Source organism: Poecilia reticulata, chromosome 10, assembly GCF_904066995.2.
Source record: "Poecilia reticulata chromosome 10, P_reticulata-male-v2, whole genome shotgun sequence".
NCBI classification, from domain to species: Eukaryota; Metazoa; Chordata; class Actinopteri; order Cyprinodontiformes; family Poeciliidae; genus Poecilia; species Poecilia reticulata.
In genome coordinates this window covers 13789991-13810050 of record NC_088839.1, presented here as the reverse complement: position 1 = coordinate 13810050, position 20060 = coordinate 13789991, and the positions used below count along the sequence as shown (strand labels likewise).

Below are 20060 nucleotides of genomic sequence, written 5' to 3'. Positions count from 1 at the left end.
TTGGCCCACGTGAAAAGTAAACATAATGCATTTTGCAAACTGCATTAAACTGAATTCATGATGAAACGAGGTGGCGGCAGCATCATGTTCTGTTGATTTGGTTTTATTTTTCTTTAGCCAGAAAGCTGTTGTAAAACTCAGAAAAGCACTGACCAATCCAGTAACAAAAGTTGCTGGAGGCTGCTTAAAACTTTAAACTGGGTTGGAGGTTCACCATTCAGGAAGATAATTACCCTAAACATGCAGCCAGAGCTGCAATGGAATAATTTAGATCAAAGCATATCCACACAGATATGGTGCAGTCAAAGTCCAAACCTAATTCCCATCAAGTGTCTGTGAAAATATATGTTCACAGACACCCTCCATACAGTCTGACTGAGCTGAGCCAGAAGTCTCTAGATGTACAAAGCTGGTGTTGACATTAACCAAAAGACTGGCAGCTGTATTTGCAGTAAAAGATTATTATCAAGGTGTTGATGCGGAAATGCTGAATGCCACACTTCTTAATGTGCACACAATGTCCCAACAAAATACATCCCAGTTTGGGATTGCAAAGTGACACCATATGTTGCAAAGTGACACTTGCAAATAAATTCTGAATTTCTGAATTTGCATTTACTTCACAGCACTGAAATGTTAGAGGAGAGCCACGATGGTATGGACTGTGGCACCCTGAGTCCTCCTTCAGCTCGACAGGTTACCATCAAGCGCCACCCTACACAAGGCTTCGGCTTCATAGCAGGCAGCCAGAGGCCTGTCATCGTTCGCTCCGTCTCTGCCGGTTAGTCAGCATGTATGTTTGGAAAAAAGGGACACCGGACGTGAACAAGAGGGACTTCATCAGATGAGACTATAATTTTTTTTACTGTATGTCTTTTCTCAATAGACGGCCCCTCCTTTGGAAAACTTCTCCCTGGAGACCAGATCTTGGCCATAAACGAAGAGACGGTGAGCGACGCGCCACGAGAGAGAGTCATAGACCTTGTAAGGTAACATCCTTTACTGTCCCAGGAGGGAGGGAGGGTGGGAGGAGGAAGAGGGTCTTAAAGTCAGGGGACCAGCAACAATGGCAAATGGGAACAAAAATCTAAAGACTCGGGTAAAGAGGATGGACTCAAAAGAACAAACAGTTTCTCACAGCATCAACAGCAAACCTGTGGATGACTCAGTCCTTTTGCAGCCAAGGAACAGCAATAAAGCAGCAGATAAAAACTATTCTTTCAGTGCTGCACTCTGTGTGGCATTATCTAACCCCCTCTACTTTCTGCTGTCTCTCAACAGACGCTGCAAAGACACCATAGTTCTCACTGTGCTGCAGCCCCATCAGGTAATACAATGGGGCGCCCTCCCTTTCATCCCCTCCTCCCTGAAGATTCCTCCTTGTCCTCGTCAGTTTTTTCCCCTTTCCGTTTGAATCGTACGACTAAACAAAGTGCAGTGGACTGTTCCAGTGGTGCAGAGTGAGGACGTGCATTAGTATTCATGACCTTGCGCCGTACACTGGAGTAATTTCTTTTCCTGGTAACCCTGCACAACAACTCCAAGTGGGGACATAACAGCCACATGAGACTTTAATAAACAAGAGTTTTATGTGGATGCATAACTCCCTGCAGAAAACAATAGAAATGTACAATTCGTCTTGGTAAGAACCAGCAGAAGATTTTATGTTGTTTGTTGCATAAAGATAAAAAAAACAACAACATTAAAATAAATCTTATCATTTGGAAGATAGAGTTATGATATGTCTACATAAAATTCTAAAGGTTAGACAAATCTCAAATAAAGAAACTTTTCTTTTGTGGATGATGTTTGCATTTAAATCTTGCACCTGCAACTTTACACCCAATTTATTTGCCGGTTCTTTAATGCATGTCTTTTTAGTGCGAGTCATGACTCACTTGTAAGTCGTACATCGATCAGCAAAGCTTCACAGAGTAACCATCACTCTCCTTATGTTTTTAGTCACCTAAGTCTGCCTTCATAAGTGCAGCCAAAAAGGCCCGCCTGCGAACCAACCCTCCTAAAGTGCGCTTTTCAGAGCAAGTGTCGATCAGCGACCCGGACTCAGTAAGTTTTAGCTGCATTAAAATAATTGCTGTTACCCTTTTGTCCCCTTCTTTGCAGGCTTTTATTTTTTTAGCAGGAAACATGAAAAAAAAAGAGCAAAACCATTTCTCTTTTCTATCTCTACTTTATGTGAGTGCATCAGACAGAGATGGGAAGTTTGGTCAACTTTTTTGACACTAAATAAATTGCTTTTTTTTTGACAAATTTTGCTTTTCTCAAGTGCAACTTGTGACTTGTTTGAAAACAGCCACACACAAAAAATGCTCCAGCGTTTAAGTTACGAAGGACATGATGACGATCCTAAGTGCTTAAACAGAAAGCAACTGGATGTTTCGCCTATCATCCAGAAGTCTTTGGTTCTGATCATGTGCTGGGAGCTCCTAGCTTATAAATGGTAGATGGAAGGATTACATTAATAGGAACAGTAAGGACAAGTGGGTTACTGACCCAAACACACTTCCTGTGATATTTATTTTTGGGTAGCTGCCCAGAGAAAAGTTGTAATGTAAGGCACTAAGCACCCTTTAGTAAGGAATTTTAAGCAAAACATTTAGCTGTCTAGTAAATTATTTAAAAAATATCTTCCCTAAGTTTTAAATTTACCTTACTGAAATGTGCAGACACCCTGGCCAACACTTGCGGATTCTTCCAAATAAGACCAATATGCGAGTTGTTTTACTCACATGTTTCAGAATATGAATGGCTGTGAAATCAACCAGCAAGGCAAGTCAAGGCTGCATTTTAGGTGTTAGAAAGGAGGAACATGAGGCGACCCTCTATGATTGCTATTGGCTTTTCATTTGAAGTGAAAATGGCTCCACTCTTTCCTCCTTTTTCTCTCTTTCTGTACGTTCTGTATGTTCCTCACTGCACCGGGCGCTTATGTTCGGATGTTTTCTCCCTGTGGGGAACGAGTCTCTCTCCAAATACCCCTATCACACTATTGCCTTTCTTGCATTTCAGGGGTGCAGGAAGATGTGCAGCTTTCAGTAAATAAAGCATCACCACACAAAATGTGATCCCCAGCTAAGCCAGACTTGCAAAGATTTTTTTGGACATGTCAAAAACTCGTAAAAAATTGCACATGATCATGTCTGAAACATGAGATGTAAAATTATTTATGAAATGTGCTGCTCAGTTGTCACAGTAATTACCCCCTAATAACATTAATCATTGCCATGCTAAGCTATGCAGATACTCTGTCTATGCTGAGGATAAATAAAAATAAAAACCTGACTGTGAATTCCACACCTTTCATCCTCAAACACTTGTTCAGCAAAATGTACTTCAAGTTTAAAACCCACAAAATAAATGTTTTTAATACAGGAAAAAAGCTACGTGGCAGCAGCTTTATCGTAATCACTCAACGTTGTTGCCGTTTGCACAGAGAAACAGCGCCGTTCCTTGCTAACGCTCACACCTTCCAGCAAGAGAAGTTTACAGTAATGATTTATAAATAACATTAATGCTGCAAAGTTCACAAAGATGTCAAGCATCATCAATTTAACAAAGGAGCAAACATGAAAGGATAAATTATTTTTGGTCTTTTTTAGTTGAAACTGGTGGAAGAACAAAGACAGCAGTATTGCTCATCACACCCACAAAGTCACGATTCTTTAAATAAAGCAACAACAGACTCTTGTGGAGCCACTTCGGTTTGGCTTTTTCATTACACCTGACTTCAACATCTGCTCTGCCCTGACAGGGCCATTGGTAATTAGCATGGGAACCAACCTATTAAGAATATATATATATATATATATATATATATATATATATATATATATATATATATATATATATATATATATATATATATATTTTTTTTTTTTTTTTTTTTTTTTTGAGCAGATATGGAGGATGGAGTTTGTAAAGGGAAGTAATGGAGCTGGTTTTAATGTTTTCACCAGTGCACCGTAGCTGTAACAAGAAAAATCAGTTCACGCTCTACACAGAACAGCAGCCTTTTTTGAGAGCTCTCGGTTCGGGACATGCTCTTACATTACAACTATTCTTTGATGATCAGGAGTTGCCCAGGTGTCTCCTATGTCTCACCTTTAGGATGAAAGAAAGTAATAGAAAGTAAGAAATAGAGGAAATGTTAAGAGAAATTCTGCGATTTTCATTTGTTTAGGCTTTCAAGACTCTCTCTTGCATGTCATGAAAAATCTCTCTGCTTTGTCTTATTACCTTTGGATTAATTTTTTTTTTTTTCCTGATCACAAATCCAGGAAAATCTGTTCTACATTTTGAGAACAGAGTCATTTTCTTCGTGATTCTTTTGCATGAGGTAAAATAAGTTGACATTAAGAGGAGAGTTCCTTTTTCATCTGATCCAAGTTAAGAAAAACTGCACTGCATATCAGATCTTTTCTCTGTCAGAGTGCTCTGAGTAAAGGCAGCAAGGTTGAATTTAGCCCCTCATTTATGACTCTCCTTCATCCAATTTTCTTTATATGGCATAAATATTAGATGTGTAAGCCGGAGAAAATGAATAATCCCTTCTTTGATCATAATACAATGCATAAGAAAGCCGTCTTAAGGCAACAGCTTTGCCCCTTCTCAGTCAGGTAAGTAAGTTAAAAGATCTCTTCCTTGTTTACTCGAGGCATCTTATTTCCTCTGCTTTCCATCGATTCCCACCGTCTGACACCGACCAGCCATTACATTTGATTATGTTCATTCCCGATCACCTTTTTAACTTATTACCACAGCCTTCTTTAATCTAAATAACCCATTTTTCTTCTTCGATCTTTCTTTCAGACGATGCTTAAGGACGACTCCTTGCTGCTCATACCAAATGTGCTGAAGGTGTTCTTGGAGAATGGACAGATTAAATCTTTCACGTTTGACAGCCGCACCACTGTCAGGGTACGTATGAAGGCTGCCGAACTGCCGTGACAAAGAAATTCAGGTAATAGTTTTATTCTAGCAAAAATTAAATTGACATTAAGTATATAGTGACGTGTTTCAGAAAAAGAGGGTCTTCAGTTTCATTTGGTTCACTTTTTTCATTGACTATTTTGTGTTGGTTTTTGATATGGTTGATATATTTCGACCTCTCAGACTTGATCTGGATTATTCTACACTGAACAACAGTTTGAATCACATTTTGAATTATATGAAAACACAAAAAGCAGCTTTTTTAAAAGGCTTTCTTGGTTTTAGATGTCACTTAGACGAAAACAGGCTTGAGAAGAGGATCTGTACCGATTAGACAAAAATCATTCGTACCCCTGGGGGATAGATGTGAAGCAATTTCTACCAACACGCTGTTTCCAAGTTGCGTTTTGTCAAAGTTTGGACATAAATCTGATGGAGCATCTGTGTAAGGAGATGAAGATTAAGGAGGGTAGCAAAAAATTATGAATGAAAGCCTAAGAGAAGCTGCACATCAAGTTTTCATTTACAGCCTCTGGCGACATCACTCATTTTGACAAAAAAAACAACAAAATTGATTACTGTGGTTTTATCAATATAATTATTTATTTATTTATACTTTTATATCGTAAATGAATTTGTATAGATATAGAGTACTGTCACCAGTGAATTTGTTACTCGGGGCTGCACAGTGGCGCAGTTGGTAGAGCTGTTGCCTTGCAGCAAGAAGGTTCTGGGTTCAATTCCCGGCCCCAGTCTTTCTGCATGGAGTTTGCATGTTCTCCCTGTGCATGCATGTGTTTTCTCCAGGTACTCCGGTTTCCTCCCACAGTCCAAAAACATGACTGTCAGGTTGATTGCCCCTAGGTGTGAATGTGTGTGCATGGTTGTAATGTGACAGACTGGCGACCTGTCCAGGGTGACCCCGCCTCTCGCCCAGAACATTAGCTGGAGATAGGCACCGGCAACCGACCCCACCAAGGGACAAGGGTGTAAAGAAAATGGATGGATGGATGGATAGAGTACTGTGAAATATAATTCATCAGTATCTGTCTTGCAATTTCTATGTAAGGTGTCATTAAATACAATATTGGGAATTTTTCTCATTCTTGAGTCCTGTCAATTACAAACTGTTTAATTGTTTAAAAACCAAAAAAGCCAATAAAAACAAGTTTCTTCATCCTCCTAACATAAAATACAAATATTAACATTAAGGTTGGGAATTGGGGCATTATCTTTGTAAGCCAGAGATCGTATTTATTTCTGTTTCAGCCTCTAACATGAACTTGACATCTTGTATTACACTTATTAAGTGCGCTCTATTAGATTTCTCGTATCCCTCGCCATGCTCATGAAGCGCGGGGGAGACACAAAGGGGCACTTTTAAGGAAAGATGGATGATGCGCTCTCCTGTCAGTCTAATTAAATGGAACTTCAGCATAAAAAAAAAATAAAAAACTCAGATCAATATTGCGCTGCCACAGATTGAATCAGTGGCACCGCAGGAAAACTTGTTGTCTGCCCATTTTAAGGTTTCGACAACTTATGAGACTTTCACTTGATTCTCTGTCTTTTTTTTTTTTAGCGTCATTTAAAACAAACCGAGCTTGTCAATTCCTTTTAAAAATCCTTGCATTTCAAAAGAAACCTGTTCTAACGCAGCCTTTCTTTTGCTCTTAACGAGGGTCCGTATTGACATCCACAGGCAGATTACAGCGACAAAACACAATTATAAAATCCTTTTCACAGTCAATTTCACTTAATATGGCGAGCACACAGAAGTTCAAAAACTCTTTCCTCAGGCAAAGCCCACTCCCAGATATGATAAGCACAGAGTTTCCTATTAGACACCTGAGGCAATTCCTCCGCAGATAAGATAAGCAATGAGTTTTCTATTAGATAGTGCTCTCTGCGAAAATCTCTGCATCGTTCACAGATACTGATCTCCAAAAAAAGAGCAAAATTTTTTGCTTTGAACATTATTTCCTTCAAATACATCTGCTCATAATGTAGAATAATGAAATTTCACAAAAGCTTTCTATTGCTCAAAGCAAAACTACGCAACAGAATAAAGAGGTGAGACAGTAAATGCTCCTTGAAGGGATATCAGTTTGACAAACTGCATCTGAAATTGCAGCGAACGTGGAAGGATTTCAGGTGAAAATGGTTCCCACGGATCAATCCATTTCTGTTGTGGCGTAAATGTGATTTCCTCTTGAAAATGCATTCTGCTTCCATCTGTTTCCTTCCAGGACGTGATCTCCTCCCTGCAGGACCGCCTCTCATTGCGCTACATTGAGCACTTTGCTTTGGTGCTGGAGGCAGGTGGGCTGGACCAGAATCAGAGGTTGCATCTGCTGCAGGAGAATCAGCCACTGACACATGTAAGATTCCAGTAATCTGGACTGGCCAGATGTGTGCAAAGACAGTTTGAACCAAGCAGCTTGAAGGCATTGGCAAAAGCAACAGGAGACACTCAACCGTAATTGCTGGGCAAAATTCACAAGCCAAACGGGTCACACAGACAAGCTCCCAGAGAAACTAATAATAAAATAAGATAAAAAATAAAATAGAAAAGTAACAGGAATAACTATTCCTGTGATTTATATAAATAAATAAATAAATAAATAAATAAATAAATAAATAAATAAAACACTGTTTTCACTGTGAAGCATTGTGGTGGCAGCTTTATGGTAAACCCAGGATGCTTTGTCAAGTCCAAGGACTCCAAACTACTTTACACTGCAGTCAGTCATTCACCCATTCATATAGTGATGGTGGCAAACTATTCTGTAGCTGCAGCTGCTCTGGGCTGAGGTTGCTATTCAATTAGTGTCACCAGGCTTTCTAACCCCCTCCAACCAGTCAGTCATTGCTCCAAAGACCACAATGACTGAGGCAGACAGAGCAGGGAATTGGACCGGCAACCCACTGGTTACAGGACAAAGCCCTATCCCCTGAGCCACTGTCACCCATCGTCCGTCAACTCTGGGATGTGTTCCTTAATCAGTCACAAGAAAACTGGACAGACTTTAAAGGAAGACAAATGGATCTGAATACAAGATAATACTGGAAGAAAACTTGTTAGGGTACAGCAAATGTGTTTCACAAAGTATTGACTTATGGAGGAGTTTTAGATTTTTATTTGTAAAAAAAAAAAATTTACAAGAAGGCACTTTCTTCCCCTTCACAAATATGGACTCCTTTGTGTCGGTGTGTCATAATACCAGTCATAAACGCGTTTCACTGTTTAATTCATTACTTTACTTTCCTGTGCAGCTGGGTGATTTATTAGAAACCCAGCACAGAAATACCCCACTGTGACCTCGCAAAGATAAACACTGCATTCAGAAATCAGGTCCACTTAAAAAACCATGATCCAGTGTTATGTGACTAAAGATGTTGCTGTTATCTAGCTGATGGAGCCCTGTTTCCCCAGGTGGTGCACAGAACCTATTTCCAGGGGATGAAGTGTCTGTTCCGTGTTTGCTTCTTCCCCAAGGACCCTGCAGACCTGTTAAGAAGAGACCCTGCTGCATTTGAGTACCTCTACATACAGGTAAAATGCTGGATTATTGGGGGATTTAAGCAGCACAGTCTCATGGCGCTGTTGGACTGTTGTCTCTTTGATGTGCACTGGGAGCCACGTGGGAGTCAAAGCTTTTAAATTCCTTCTTCTTTTTTTTCAAGTTTGCTATTTGATTATGTATACCTTTGTTATATTTGGATGACGTTGGAGACAAAGATTAAAAAAAAGAAGATAATTATAAGAATATGCATAAGGTTTTAAACATGTAGGTTTTGTTGTGTGCTCTTTTTTTTAATGCTTTAAAGGCAATTAATTAAAGGGACAGTTCACAAATTTTGTATCAAGGATATGCAGCAACTGCGTGCTAATATCCCTCACAATATATATATTTTTTTTATCAATAAGAAAATGCTCAGAGTCTTCTACCACCTGACTCTGGTTCATAAACCCCAACAGACTGAGTTAAAAAAAAAAATTAATTATAAAGAGGAATCCCGAAGTTATTTATAACATTTCAATCCAAATTTGAATGGGGAGGATTCTAATTTCTGAAGCGACTGCTCAAGCACGCCATTATGTTCTCACAGAGTCGCAATGACGTTATCAAGGAGCGCTTCAGCATGGACTGGAAATCTGACGTCACGTTACGACTGGCTGCGCTCCACATCTACATCACTGTGTCCTCTGCGAGGCCTAATCAGAAGATCTCTCTCAAACATGTTGAGTAAGTCCACGAAACAACTCCATTAATGTCTCTGTGCAGCATATCAATGAGCCCCACAGTGAAGTCTGCTCATTCACTGTCTAAATGAATAATTCGTTCTAAGAAGTATTAAAAGTTCTAATTATTCAAGGACCATTTTCTCTAGGTAGTTATCCATCACAAAATCCATTGCTTTGTGAAATTACATCTCACTAAATTCCCCCATTTATTATTCCAAACCTTAACTTAGCAAGTAATTAGTTAGTGCTATCATATCCACAGTAGCAGATCACATTCGCTGTGCTTGTAATAGACTTCAGATTACAAAATGAAACCAGGGATTGAGGAGAATGTTACTCACCCTCACTGTGCCTTCCGTGAATGAAAGAAAAAAATGTGTTGTTTTTTTTTGTCCTTTCAAATGTACTGTCTGTCTTGTACAATAGTTTCTCCTTTGTGTATTGAAAGCTGCCGTGTTTTTGCTCTCTTGTCTTGGTCACAGAAAAGAGTGGGGACTGGAGCCTTTTCTTCCGCTCACTCTCCTTCCCACGGTGAAGGAGAAAAATGTGTGTAAATCCTTGTCTCAGCTGCTGAAGACATACCAACATCCACCACCATCAGGGAACAAGGTGACTCTGTTAGAAAAAAACCCAAACTTTTTTGCATTGATTGTAACAATTCTGTTACTTAAAATTGAAAAATGCCAAGCTTACACACACTTGATTGCAATCAACATAATTTCTCAATGCATCACTGATTCTTTGCAGGAAATAAAGTTGTTTTTTTTTTGTTTTTTTTTTTACGTGGCTATGACTGCTAGATGGCAACCCGTTTGGGCATGCTCTTCAGCCCTGTACATGTACCAGTTGCATAAGAGTCTTATTATCCAGAATAGTGTCTCAACAGTGCCCCCTAGAGCATTTAGGATTTATAGCAGGAGTATTTTACTTTGACAGATGAGCTTTTTCTAATTATCACTTTGCTGGCAGGTTCCGCCACTCCAGGGAAAGCTGCAGTACATGCGAATACTCAACGATCTTCCACCTTTTGGTGGAATACTCTTTCACACAGTGGGATTGGTAATATATGTTTGAACATTTGCATTCAAGAATAGAAACAAATAACTTCTTTGCTCAATAGATCCTTATTTAAAATATTTTTAAGTCTTCAAATCTTTTATTCAGACCTGTACAGTGTATATAAAAATATGTAAAAAATGTTAAGGAGGTATTCCAGTGACAGAGTATGTGACAACTTGTTATTTTATCTTTGTTTTAGGACGAAAAACAGTCTGCCACAACACTACTAGTGGGGCCTCGACATGGAATCAGTCATGTTATTGATCTCAAGAACAATCTCACAACCGTTCTGGCTGAGTTCAGTAGGATTTCCAAGATCCAGCTTTATAGAGAGAGTCAAGGAGTAGCTCGTGTTGAAGTATCAATTCATGAGGCCAAGGTAATACAGAGTAACCTGTGAGCATCTACACGAAAACAAAATCTTTTTAAAATGTGTTTTCACATAAAAATATCACAAGACTTTACGAACAATTGCTCTAGAGCAATGATTCTCAAATGTTTTACAGCAAGTACCAACATTTTTGGCAGAAAGTAGTACAGCAGGACTTAATTGTTGTGTCCAAGTAAAAAAAACTAACAAAACAGCCAATTAGGTGGAAGTGCATGAAGGATACAACAAGGTAATCAACCTTACATCCAAAAGTTTGAAGTTTGAAATAACAACAATAAGGTACCTCTGGTATCTAGAAGTCAAAATTCCAAGTGAGGAAACAAAAGGTTCCTCAAACCTCTTTTAAAATTGCCACTGTCCATCTATAATCTAGGGATGGCAGCAAGGAAAATGATTCTCTTCTGATTCTTTTAGAATTTATTCTCATATAAATTCTGTAAGGCATACTGGACTTTACACAACATATTTGTGAACATGTAGCTACAATTTTTAAAGTACAAAGTGTAGAGAAACACAGTGAGCTAACTCTAAGTAGCTTTTATTGCTAGTTGTAGTTAGAAAATCACTTTGCAAATCATACTGGTTTATGATTGGTTGTGTTTGATATAGCACTTCTGTGTGTATATATATCTCTAATGTACCAAAATACTTGAACTACTCAGCAGTTTTAATGGTTAACTATACAATAAGTAATTACCAAACAAAATACTATGCGCCCCTAAAGATTGCTTGCAGTTTGAGAACCATAGCTCTGGATCTTTGTAACTTTATTTGAACAGACTATTGTAAAATAATCCATCTATATTTCTATCTCTTCTACAATCTTGCAGCCTCTGGTTTTACTCATGGAATGGCCTGATGCCAGTAACTTTGCGTGCCTCATTTCTGGCTACTATAAGCTATTTGTAGACCCCAAACGAAGCATCTACATCCGTAACTTTGGTCAGTCTCAGCTGACCAAGCCAGGTAAATATAATAATAGTTTTATGCAAGCAATATTTATCAAATACATATATATGGTAAGTATTTTAAGCAAAGATTAATCAAGAATGTAAATGTAAATCAAGAAAAAAAATGTGTTGAAATTGTTAAAATAGACTTACAGGTCTGCATTAAATACTGTCTATGATTATCTGCATTATGTGTCAAGTCTACGTGGAGATTGATGAACACTGCTTTTTCACTCAATGAAGTCATTTTAACAACCTGGTTTTCCCCCATCTCATGGCGCCCTCTGCTGTCTCTTCTTTCATCTTCATTCTAACTCATTGGACTGGAATTGCCATTTTGCTTTCCCAAAACAGAGTAACATGAAATCTGCTTTTTGATGTAATGATAAACTTTTAGCGTTCAATCATGAACAGATCTTCAGCCATCTGCTGCATCAGTTTGTAGCCTACATCTAAGAAGATTCTTACCATCTTATCATTGCATTACATCAGAATCTAACCCTCCAACCTCAGGCAATTTTCAGCCTTTAACATTCATTTCTGAAGTAAATAACCCCCATCTGACCACCAGCTGTTGCCTTTGCTTATCCATCTGGATCTTCTCTATCCCAACTAGTTCTTCACACCTCAAACTCTCCACTGCTCTGACCATTCTATCCTTAGATTACAGAAGTTCCCACCATCCCCATCCGCGAGCTGGGGCGGCTGGATTGCAAAGTGGAGGGCGGCGAGGGGAGGAGAGGGAAAGTTCCCACAGAGAGTCAGGAAGTTCAAGACCTGTGGTTCCTGCAGAACCTCAACATCTAGGCTTGTGTCACATTCACCTTAGAGAGCAGCAACAGTTCCAGGGGCTCCAAGTGCACCCAGAGACCGAGCTCGACATTAACGAGAACTTTATTTCTCACGAGCCACCTGGTCGACCTCGTACCAAATCAGATCCCACACAGGAGACTACAGAGGAAATAGTTGGGGTTTTAGAGAGCCCAGCTGTAGAGAAGACAGGATTTCGAGTGAGGTCCCAAACAATGGGTCAGTCAAAGAAAACGTCACGGTACTTCTGTGATTCCTGCAAAGCCAGGCTAAAGGCCGAGGGTCATTCAGCTGCCGCAAACAGCAGTGGGAGCTCGGGGAGACATTGCTCCAGTGCTTGTGCCTCTCGAGATGTCGGGGCGGTAGACCTCATGGCCCTCCCACCTCCTGGCAATGAAGAAGAGGAGGAGGCAGATGGTAGAAGTGAAAAGTTGCAACCACCACCGCCTGCCATTGCTGCCCCACCACCTGGCTTCAGGGATAACAGTTCTGACGAGGATGATCCAAAAAGAGCAAAGAAGGCCCGAACTAGCACTAATATTGAGATTGCTACAGGAAAGCAGGCACAAGCTAAAGAAGACGTGCCTGTGACCCTGATTGATAATGTGGCCACAAGAACAGTTCGAGACCATGCCCAGGAGCTTGACGATGCTCTGGTGTCCACCTTACAGGCTCTTGAGGCTTTGGCAGCCTCAGAAGACTACCCGCATCATCCTCAACAACCAACACAGACTGCAGGTCAACAGCCTCAGTCATACTACTGCTCACATTTCACTTACAGCATCATTTTCCTGATCAGACAGATACCAAATTAGCAATGCATGGTATTACTGATGTACTGTTTCCTATATGCATAGTGCATTTGTAGTTATCTATTTTTTCTACTCCAAAATTATAGCTAAAACTCAAAATATTCCTGAGTATTTTTACGAAAACATTAGCTTTATATAAGAAAACAAGATATTCATCAAACATTGTATGTCACAGAGAGACTAAAAAAAAAAAACATGTTTAAGTTCATTTATCAGGATTATTTTTTTATAAGTAGCAAAGCTACAATATTTCCAAATTAAACAAAACCTTTAAATCTGCATGCAAAACTGTAATGTTTATCCTATGAAAAAAATCCTGCACAAGGCCTATAAATTTAGTGTAGATCAACTGGTCGAAGATAGTTACTTCAATCAATTATTCCATTTGTGACCCACATCCATGTACTTCTGTGCAGATATTTGTTCTTTGATTATACTAACTGTGTGCTTTGTTGGTGTCGTCCTCAGGGTTGATTGTCTTAGCTGCCATTACACCTGAGTCATCACTGGATTCAGGTCATGAGACCAACTCCTCTGAATTGACAGATGTTTCTGAGATGGTGTCGGCAATGAAGCAAAACCAGAACCAGGCATATCTCCTAGCTCACCATATCAACAAGGAACGTATTCTCTGCCGCCGTGACTTCCCCATGGCAATCCCTGGCTGCACTGCAAAGACCATAGGGACTGGGGCTTTTACTGTGGGTCAGATTCGTGCTGGTTGCCCACCCAAGCAAGTAATCCTGAGTAAGACTGTTCCCTTTAAAGTAAGCCCTGGCCAAGATTCAGCAATACTTAGGGTTGTGACAGAACAAGGTGGCACTCAAGACACTTCTCAGACCGAACAGAAAGTAGAATTAAAAGCAATATCTGAATCTGTCAAAGCAAACACAATTGAGCCTGATTCTAAGAAATCAGAAGAACCTAAGAAAGTTAATCCGCCACTGACAACTCCAATCAATGCCGATCAGACCATATCAAACTCCTCAGAAATAGCCCAATCTCAAAATCTGTCTGATGGTGTGAAGATTAAGACAGCAGCACCTCTTGCTATAGACCCAATACACAAAGCCTTACCTAAAATTTTGCCTGTGGACACAAGTGTTTCTGTCAAGATCTCCTCTACTAATATGTGCCAAGAAGCCAAGACTGCCTCTAGTGAGACCATGAAGCCTTCAAGCTCTGCAGAACTTCTGCCAGTGGAGGACCTTTTCTGCACATGCCCAGTGCAACAGGAACCCGTACCTCAACTAAGGCTAAAAGACCCACAGGTCCAAAAGATGATGGTGTTTCAGTCATCCTCCCCCACAGATGACGAGCGTCTTCGAGCCAAAGGCCTCCAACTGGCAAGTAATAAAGAAAATGCAACAAAAGTAGGAGCTGACCCTACTTTGGTAAAGGCAAGCCCTCAAATACAAAGTAAGTCATCCCCTCATTTGCCTGTAAAGGTAGAAAGGAAAGAAACATCTGAAAACAAGACTGAGGGTGCCCAAGTAAAATCCCACTCAGAATCACACAATCAGAAATCCACTGTGAAATCCTTACCTATTTTAGATGATCTCACAACACCAAGTCCCAACGTGGAAAAAGTCTCCACTCTTCCAGCTAGAGACTCAAAGAAGCAGGGCAGTGACAAGAAGTCACAGCGCAATGCTCCTTTTTTGAGCTTTAGAAACCTTCTTTCAGCAACATTTCCTGCAAGAATGAGAAAAGAGACAGATGAACGAAGAGCACAGTTGCAAAAAGTTCGGCAGTATGAGCTAGAGTTTTTAGAGGAATTGCTGAAGCCCAAGTCGTCACAAGGGGAATTTATACCCCAAGGATCCTCTCCTGTGCCATCAGGCACTCCTTGCGCCTGCCAACTCCGTACCAGTCCTGTCCTTAAAGCTCCAGGCATATCCAGGGAGCAGCGACGCAGTTGTGACTGTAAACGAATGTGCAGGGGTATGCGACTACCTGACACACCAGTTGGCACCACCACAGAGACAAAAAATCGAGGCAGAGAGAGAAATATCTCAAAGACCCCTCCAGCTGTTCCCAAAACTCCTCAAACCCAAGGTGCTACAAGGAGACCTCAAACTTTAGAGATCAAAACCACAAGAATACGATCTACCAGTCTTGAGTCAAGAGAGCCAAGGGGAGACCAGAGCTCTTGCTTGCCCACCTGTACTTCTCGAACCGACTGCACGGGAGCTCCACAATACAAAAAGCTTCAGAGACGATACAGCATTGGAGAGCTAGACAATAGTTCGAACACACCTGTGTACGCTGAGGTGAAACCAAAACCCAAAAGTCTGGAGAAAGAAATGGAAAGAGTGAGGGCCACAGGATTAAGGCTTCCCACTCCTATAGAGCCAATTCATACTCAGTCTCATCAGGCGGAGGGTAAAGGGAAAAGGGGTGTCTTTTTCATTCAAGGAGAGGAGCTGCTACGTGACACTAAAGAAGGCACTGGGGAGGTTTTGCTTACATTGCCCAGTGAAGATAGTGATGACAAAGACAAATGCTGCTCATTTTGTTTCTGTTATAGGAAGTGCGAAGCCGCAGATGAAAGCAGTGAGAAAGATGAACTCTCATATTCCATACCTCTACAGGTCCTTCCAGGAATGGAGATGGACTCGCGCACATTTCCTGTTGTGAGCAAAACACTGCAGGTCTTAAATGCAGAGGACTGCAGTGGGGAAGAAGAGGAGGAAGAAGAAGAGGAAGAGGAACCACAGACACAAGATATTGACCTAAGAACCTGTGGCACACTGGAAGGGAGCCTCGCACGTGTACAGGCTCTGCAAGGGAAAAGTTTCAGTTTACCTGACGGTTTTCTAAATGCTCAGCTGGATGCTAATGAGTTGCTAGCTATCCTTCGACAGTGTGCCAACAGCCCACAGGCTGACGGCGAAGCTCGTCTTCAGTCTTCACGGATTGCAGAGTACAAACAGGAACTGGCAGTGCGGTTCAAAGAGTTTAGGGCATCGTGTCGACGAGTGGCAAGTGTCGAGAAAAGCCCAACACGAATGCTTGCTGTTGTTTCAGATAGCTTCCAGGTGTTATGCGAACTAACGCAGACCTTCATCAAACTGGTCAGAGGAGTCCGGTCAGACGCCCAAAGGCTACAGCTGTTGAGGAAAGTCGAGGAGGTTGCTATCAACTACACTTTACTTCTCCGTGCGGCGGAAGAGTCCATGGGACACTCAAGCAGTTTGCCAACAAAGACAATGAGCCCTCAGATTTGCTCCAATACCAATAACATGAGCTCACTTACACGACCCATCAAAACTCTGCCTGCACAGTAGGAATGAACCTGGCAGGTACATGGGTGGCTACTTTAGCCAAATTCATTATTTATTTAGCTTTTACAATTTTTACTAAATCTGCAATGAATCATTCAATTGCAATGCAACTCTTTCATCCCATGTTTACAGGCCCTGAGGTAGCCTTGTCTTGAAAACAGAGATACACCAAACTAATGCACAATTGAGCAAGAACTCTACAGCAGGCTGGGTGATACAGGGCTAATCACCTCATATGAACATTCGCAAGATGAAATACATATATATATATAGATATATATAAATATATGTATAGTAAAATATTTTATATACATATTATGTATATTTTAGTTGTGTCTATACAGCAAATATTATAAAGTTGGTGAAGAAAATGAATTATAAATTTATTTAAAATATACTAAAGTAATATAGTTATAAAATTAACAATACATCAGAAGTACATGTATGCGTTGGACTAAAATAGTTCAGAGATCTTGTCACGTAGCGACTTCTGTAAACCGAATAGTAAAAAGGGTTGGTTGGTTAGGTGGTGATGTGTTTGTGGAATTTCTTACCTGTTGTAATGCAAACATGATCTCTGTTGGCTGTGCTGGCAATGTGTGACATACAATGTACAGGCCAAAATGCAAGCAAACGAGTTGGAAAATGCAAAAACAATGAACAAAAAGTATAAAATAGATTATATTGACTACCTGGGGCCCCCTTTATCTCTTTACAAAACAAGCAGGTATGAAACACAAATGTTCAGAAGCAGACAATGTAGCAGAGACCCAAGTCACAGTTTTATCCACTGTACAGTAATGAGTGCGATTACATCACTCGGCTGTAGAAAAGACTTTACCACGGTATAATTTGTAACACGAACTGTGTACTTTACACCTTTATCGATTTATGACTCACTTGCATCTCACTGATTGTAAATGACATTGATAAATACCTTCACTAGCAAGTGAGTAAGCCTGTGACTAGGATTTTGCACAACCTCAAAATGATTTTCGGAGTTAAATGTATCCTTTAATGTTTACATATGTGTGTTTTTGTTTCATCCTGCTGCTGAAAACTTTACTTGAGTCAACATTACAACAGTTCATTTCCTTAATGCTAAAGCTGACCTGTTTCAAGATACTCTTTAATTTTTATTAATATTTTAAGATATTATAATAATAAAATCTGCTTTCTATGTGCTGTTACACATTGTGCAATCTAGCAAATATTTAAACACACAAAGTAGTTTTCTATGTATTTTAATAAAACTAACACACCATTTCCTGTCTGAAATCTTTCTTTGTGTCAGATCCTCTGCGTATTGCTGAAAATGATCTATATGCCTGTGCTGGCCTATAATGTATCACGGAGACTGTTAAAAGAAAGTACAATAAAACAAAATTATTGGTGGCATTTCTTCTGCACCAGTAAAAATGAAAAGAGATGGTTAATTTCAAAAAGATTCAAGAAACTCATTACCATAAACTGCATGTCAATCTGGTGGAAAGGTAAGTCTAAGGGTAATGTGATTAAAAATAATAGACAAATAATCAATATCACACAGCAAATAAAAATTTTCACCACATATTTATTAATTGAAAATAACTGGTTAATCTAGCACTGGAATGAAATTTGTCTGTAGAACCAACTACTTTCACTCTCTTTTAACAGTTTTTTTCTTTGCCGCTAATGTTGCATTTTCATAACAGTTATGTAATGTTCTTTTTCTTACCTGTACGTATTTTTTATCCCTTGCAACCTTCAGGGACACATGTTGGAGCTGGAGGTGATGATAATGTACAGATTTTTTTTAAAATGGGAAAAACAGACAAAACTGAAAGAGGAACCATGTTCACAAGTTGCAAGTAGTATCCCCATATGGGAATGTATAATTTTACACGGCAGATGTAAATGATGTGATAAAATATTTGAGAGAATAAGACATACTTTTAAATCATTACTTGTAATATTAAGATTTATCCGAGCCCTTCACTATTTTGTAAATAGGACATGTCTGTGAAGTAATTATTTGTAGCGTAAATGTAACATAGAGACTAATAGCGAAATCATATATTTTGAAGAATATCAGTACAAAGCATGGGACATGTTTATTTTTATAAACAAGAAAATATCAGACAATGTTTCCTCATCAGCCTGAGAACATTTCAGCATTACAAGAAACATTTTCTGTGTTTATCATTGTTTCTGTTGCTTTGCTAAATGGACCTCAGGTCAATTTGTTCCTTCTCCAAATTGTGCATCTAATTTGTGCCTCCTGTCTTTAGGTACACTACTGTGTGTCCAAACATTTCTCCCGATGAGTCATTTTTTTTATTTATGCATGGAAACAAATAATCGTAAAATATTACTAAAAATATGAGAAACTTTAAATTGCAATTCATGCGTTTTATATATATTTATAAACTACTCTGTTTCCATTTAATGTGATTGCAGTCCCAGTTTGGGCCAGTTGACTCTTTGAATATTGTCCAATGAAGATCTCTAGTCAAAGCAAAATGACTTTCAGTGATCATCTGCTCTGAAATGTTTATGAGTCACAAGATTTTCTTATAGTGGGTTAATTGTAGTTAAGATTATGTTATTTTAAACTATTGGTTGTCATAAAGACACCAAGGACAGTATGAATTGATGCACAGCTGTTATGTAACCCCTAGAGGCTACATAACAGTCTCTAGATAGCTCCTTTTCATACCCAAAAGGTCGACAAAAAAGTACAAATTGGCGAAGGAGTGAAATGACCAGCGCTGTGCTCAGTTGATCAGTCTGTGTTTCATTCACATAATGACGACCACCATGACTTGGTCTTTTGTTTTTCTTTTGTACACTTATTCATTCCTGTCTTAATTCACTGTCAATGATCTTGTCGACACTGTGGTCTTTTGTCTGTGTACAAAGTTACTTCATGTTTTAAGAGCAATAAAGAATATTATATAAACTATTTCAAAGAATTTGGAAATGCCATTGAATGAGCCAAGTTTAATTTAATATGCGATTTGTGTTGGCGCAACCGTTAACAAATGAAAGATTGACAACAAAGAAACATACCTCGTTTCTCTTGGGCAAAAAGTGATGTTGACTTAAAAGTGTAAATTAATATGTTCAATTGCAAGCTGGTAGTAATGTTTATATATTGTGTTGTTGGTTTTATTGCTTAAAATTTTAAAACCAAGTTTTACAGTATGCTAACCACTTTCTTGAGGTGATGTGAGAAAAAGTACCTAGTAACAGTATCCGAGTGTTCCTACTTAGCAATTCTCAGTGCATTATATTGAAACTTTACCAAGGTGTTTGCGTTGTTGTATACTTTTAAGTATAATCCACAAAAGAAATGTTGATGTTAAAAAAGATACATATAAAATTTTAATTAAAACCTTAGTGTAACACAAAGATAGAGAAGAAATTACCTAATAAATCAAAACTTTTAGACTATACAGATGATAAATGTTCACATACAATTTTTAAATAAAATGTCTTCACAGAGGCTGTCAGAGGCTTACATCATCACATGCCTGAATGTAAATAATAACTTAGGGCTTTTACCATGTT

At 39.2% G+C, this 20060-nt stretch overlaps 1 protein-coding gene across 6 annotated transcripts in view; it reads left to right on the top strand.

The window, feature by feature from the left end:
- Positions 1-19792, top strand: part of frmpd3 (FERM and PDZ domain containing 3) — a 51942-nt gene extending 32150 nt beyond the window's left edge. For 2 of the 6 annotated variants that reach the window (XM_008420020.3, XM_081611586.1), the window contains exons 3-16: positions 627-781; positions 887-989; positions 1282-1327; positions 1963-2067; positions 4831-4938; positions 7200-7331; positions 8387-8506; positions 9064-9200; positions 9682-9808; positions 10169-10258; positions 10458-10637; positions 11480-11615; positions 12263-13147; positions 13690-19792. In XM_008420020.3, the coding sequence (XP_008418242.2) occupies positions 627-781; positions 887-989; positions 1282-1327; positions 1963-2067; positions 4831-4938; positions 7200-7331; positions 8387-8506; positions 9064-9200; positions 9682-9808; positions 10169-10258; positions 10458-10637; positions 11480-11615; positions 12263-13147; positions 13690-16511 (5146 nt within the window). In that variant the 3' untranslated portion in view covers positions 16512-19792. Of the gene's footprint in view, positions 1-626; positions 794-886; positions 990-1281; positions 1328-1962; positions 2068-4830; positions 4939-7199; positions 7332-8386; positions 8507-9063; positions 9201-9681; positions 9809-10168; positions 10259-10457; positions 10638-11479; positions 11616-12262; positions 13148-13689 lie in introns of those variants that run through there. The other 4 variants (XM_008420023.2, XM_008420022.2, XM_017307155.2 and 1 more) reach the window with 4 other exon arrangements.
- The last annotated feature ends 268 nt before the right edge of the window (positions 19793-20060 follow it).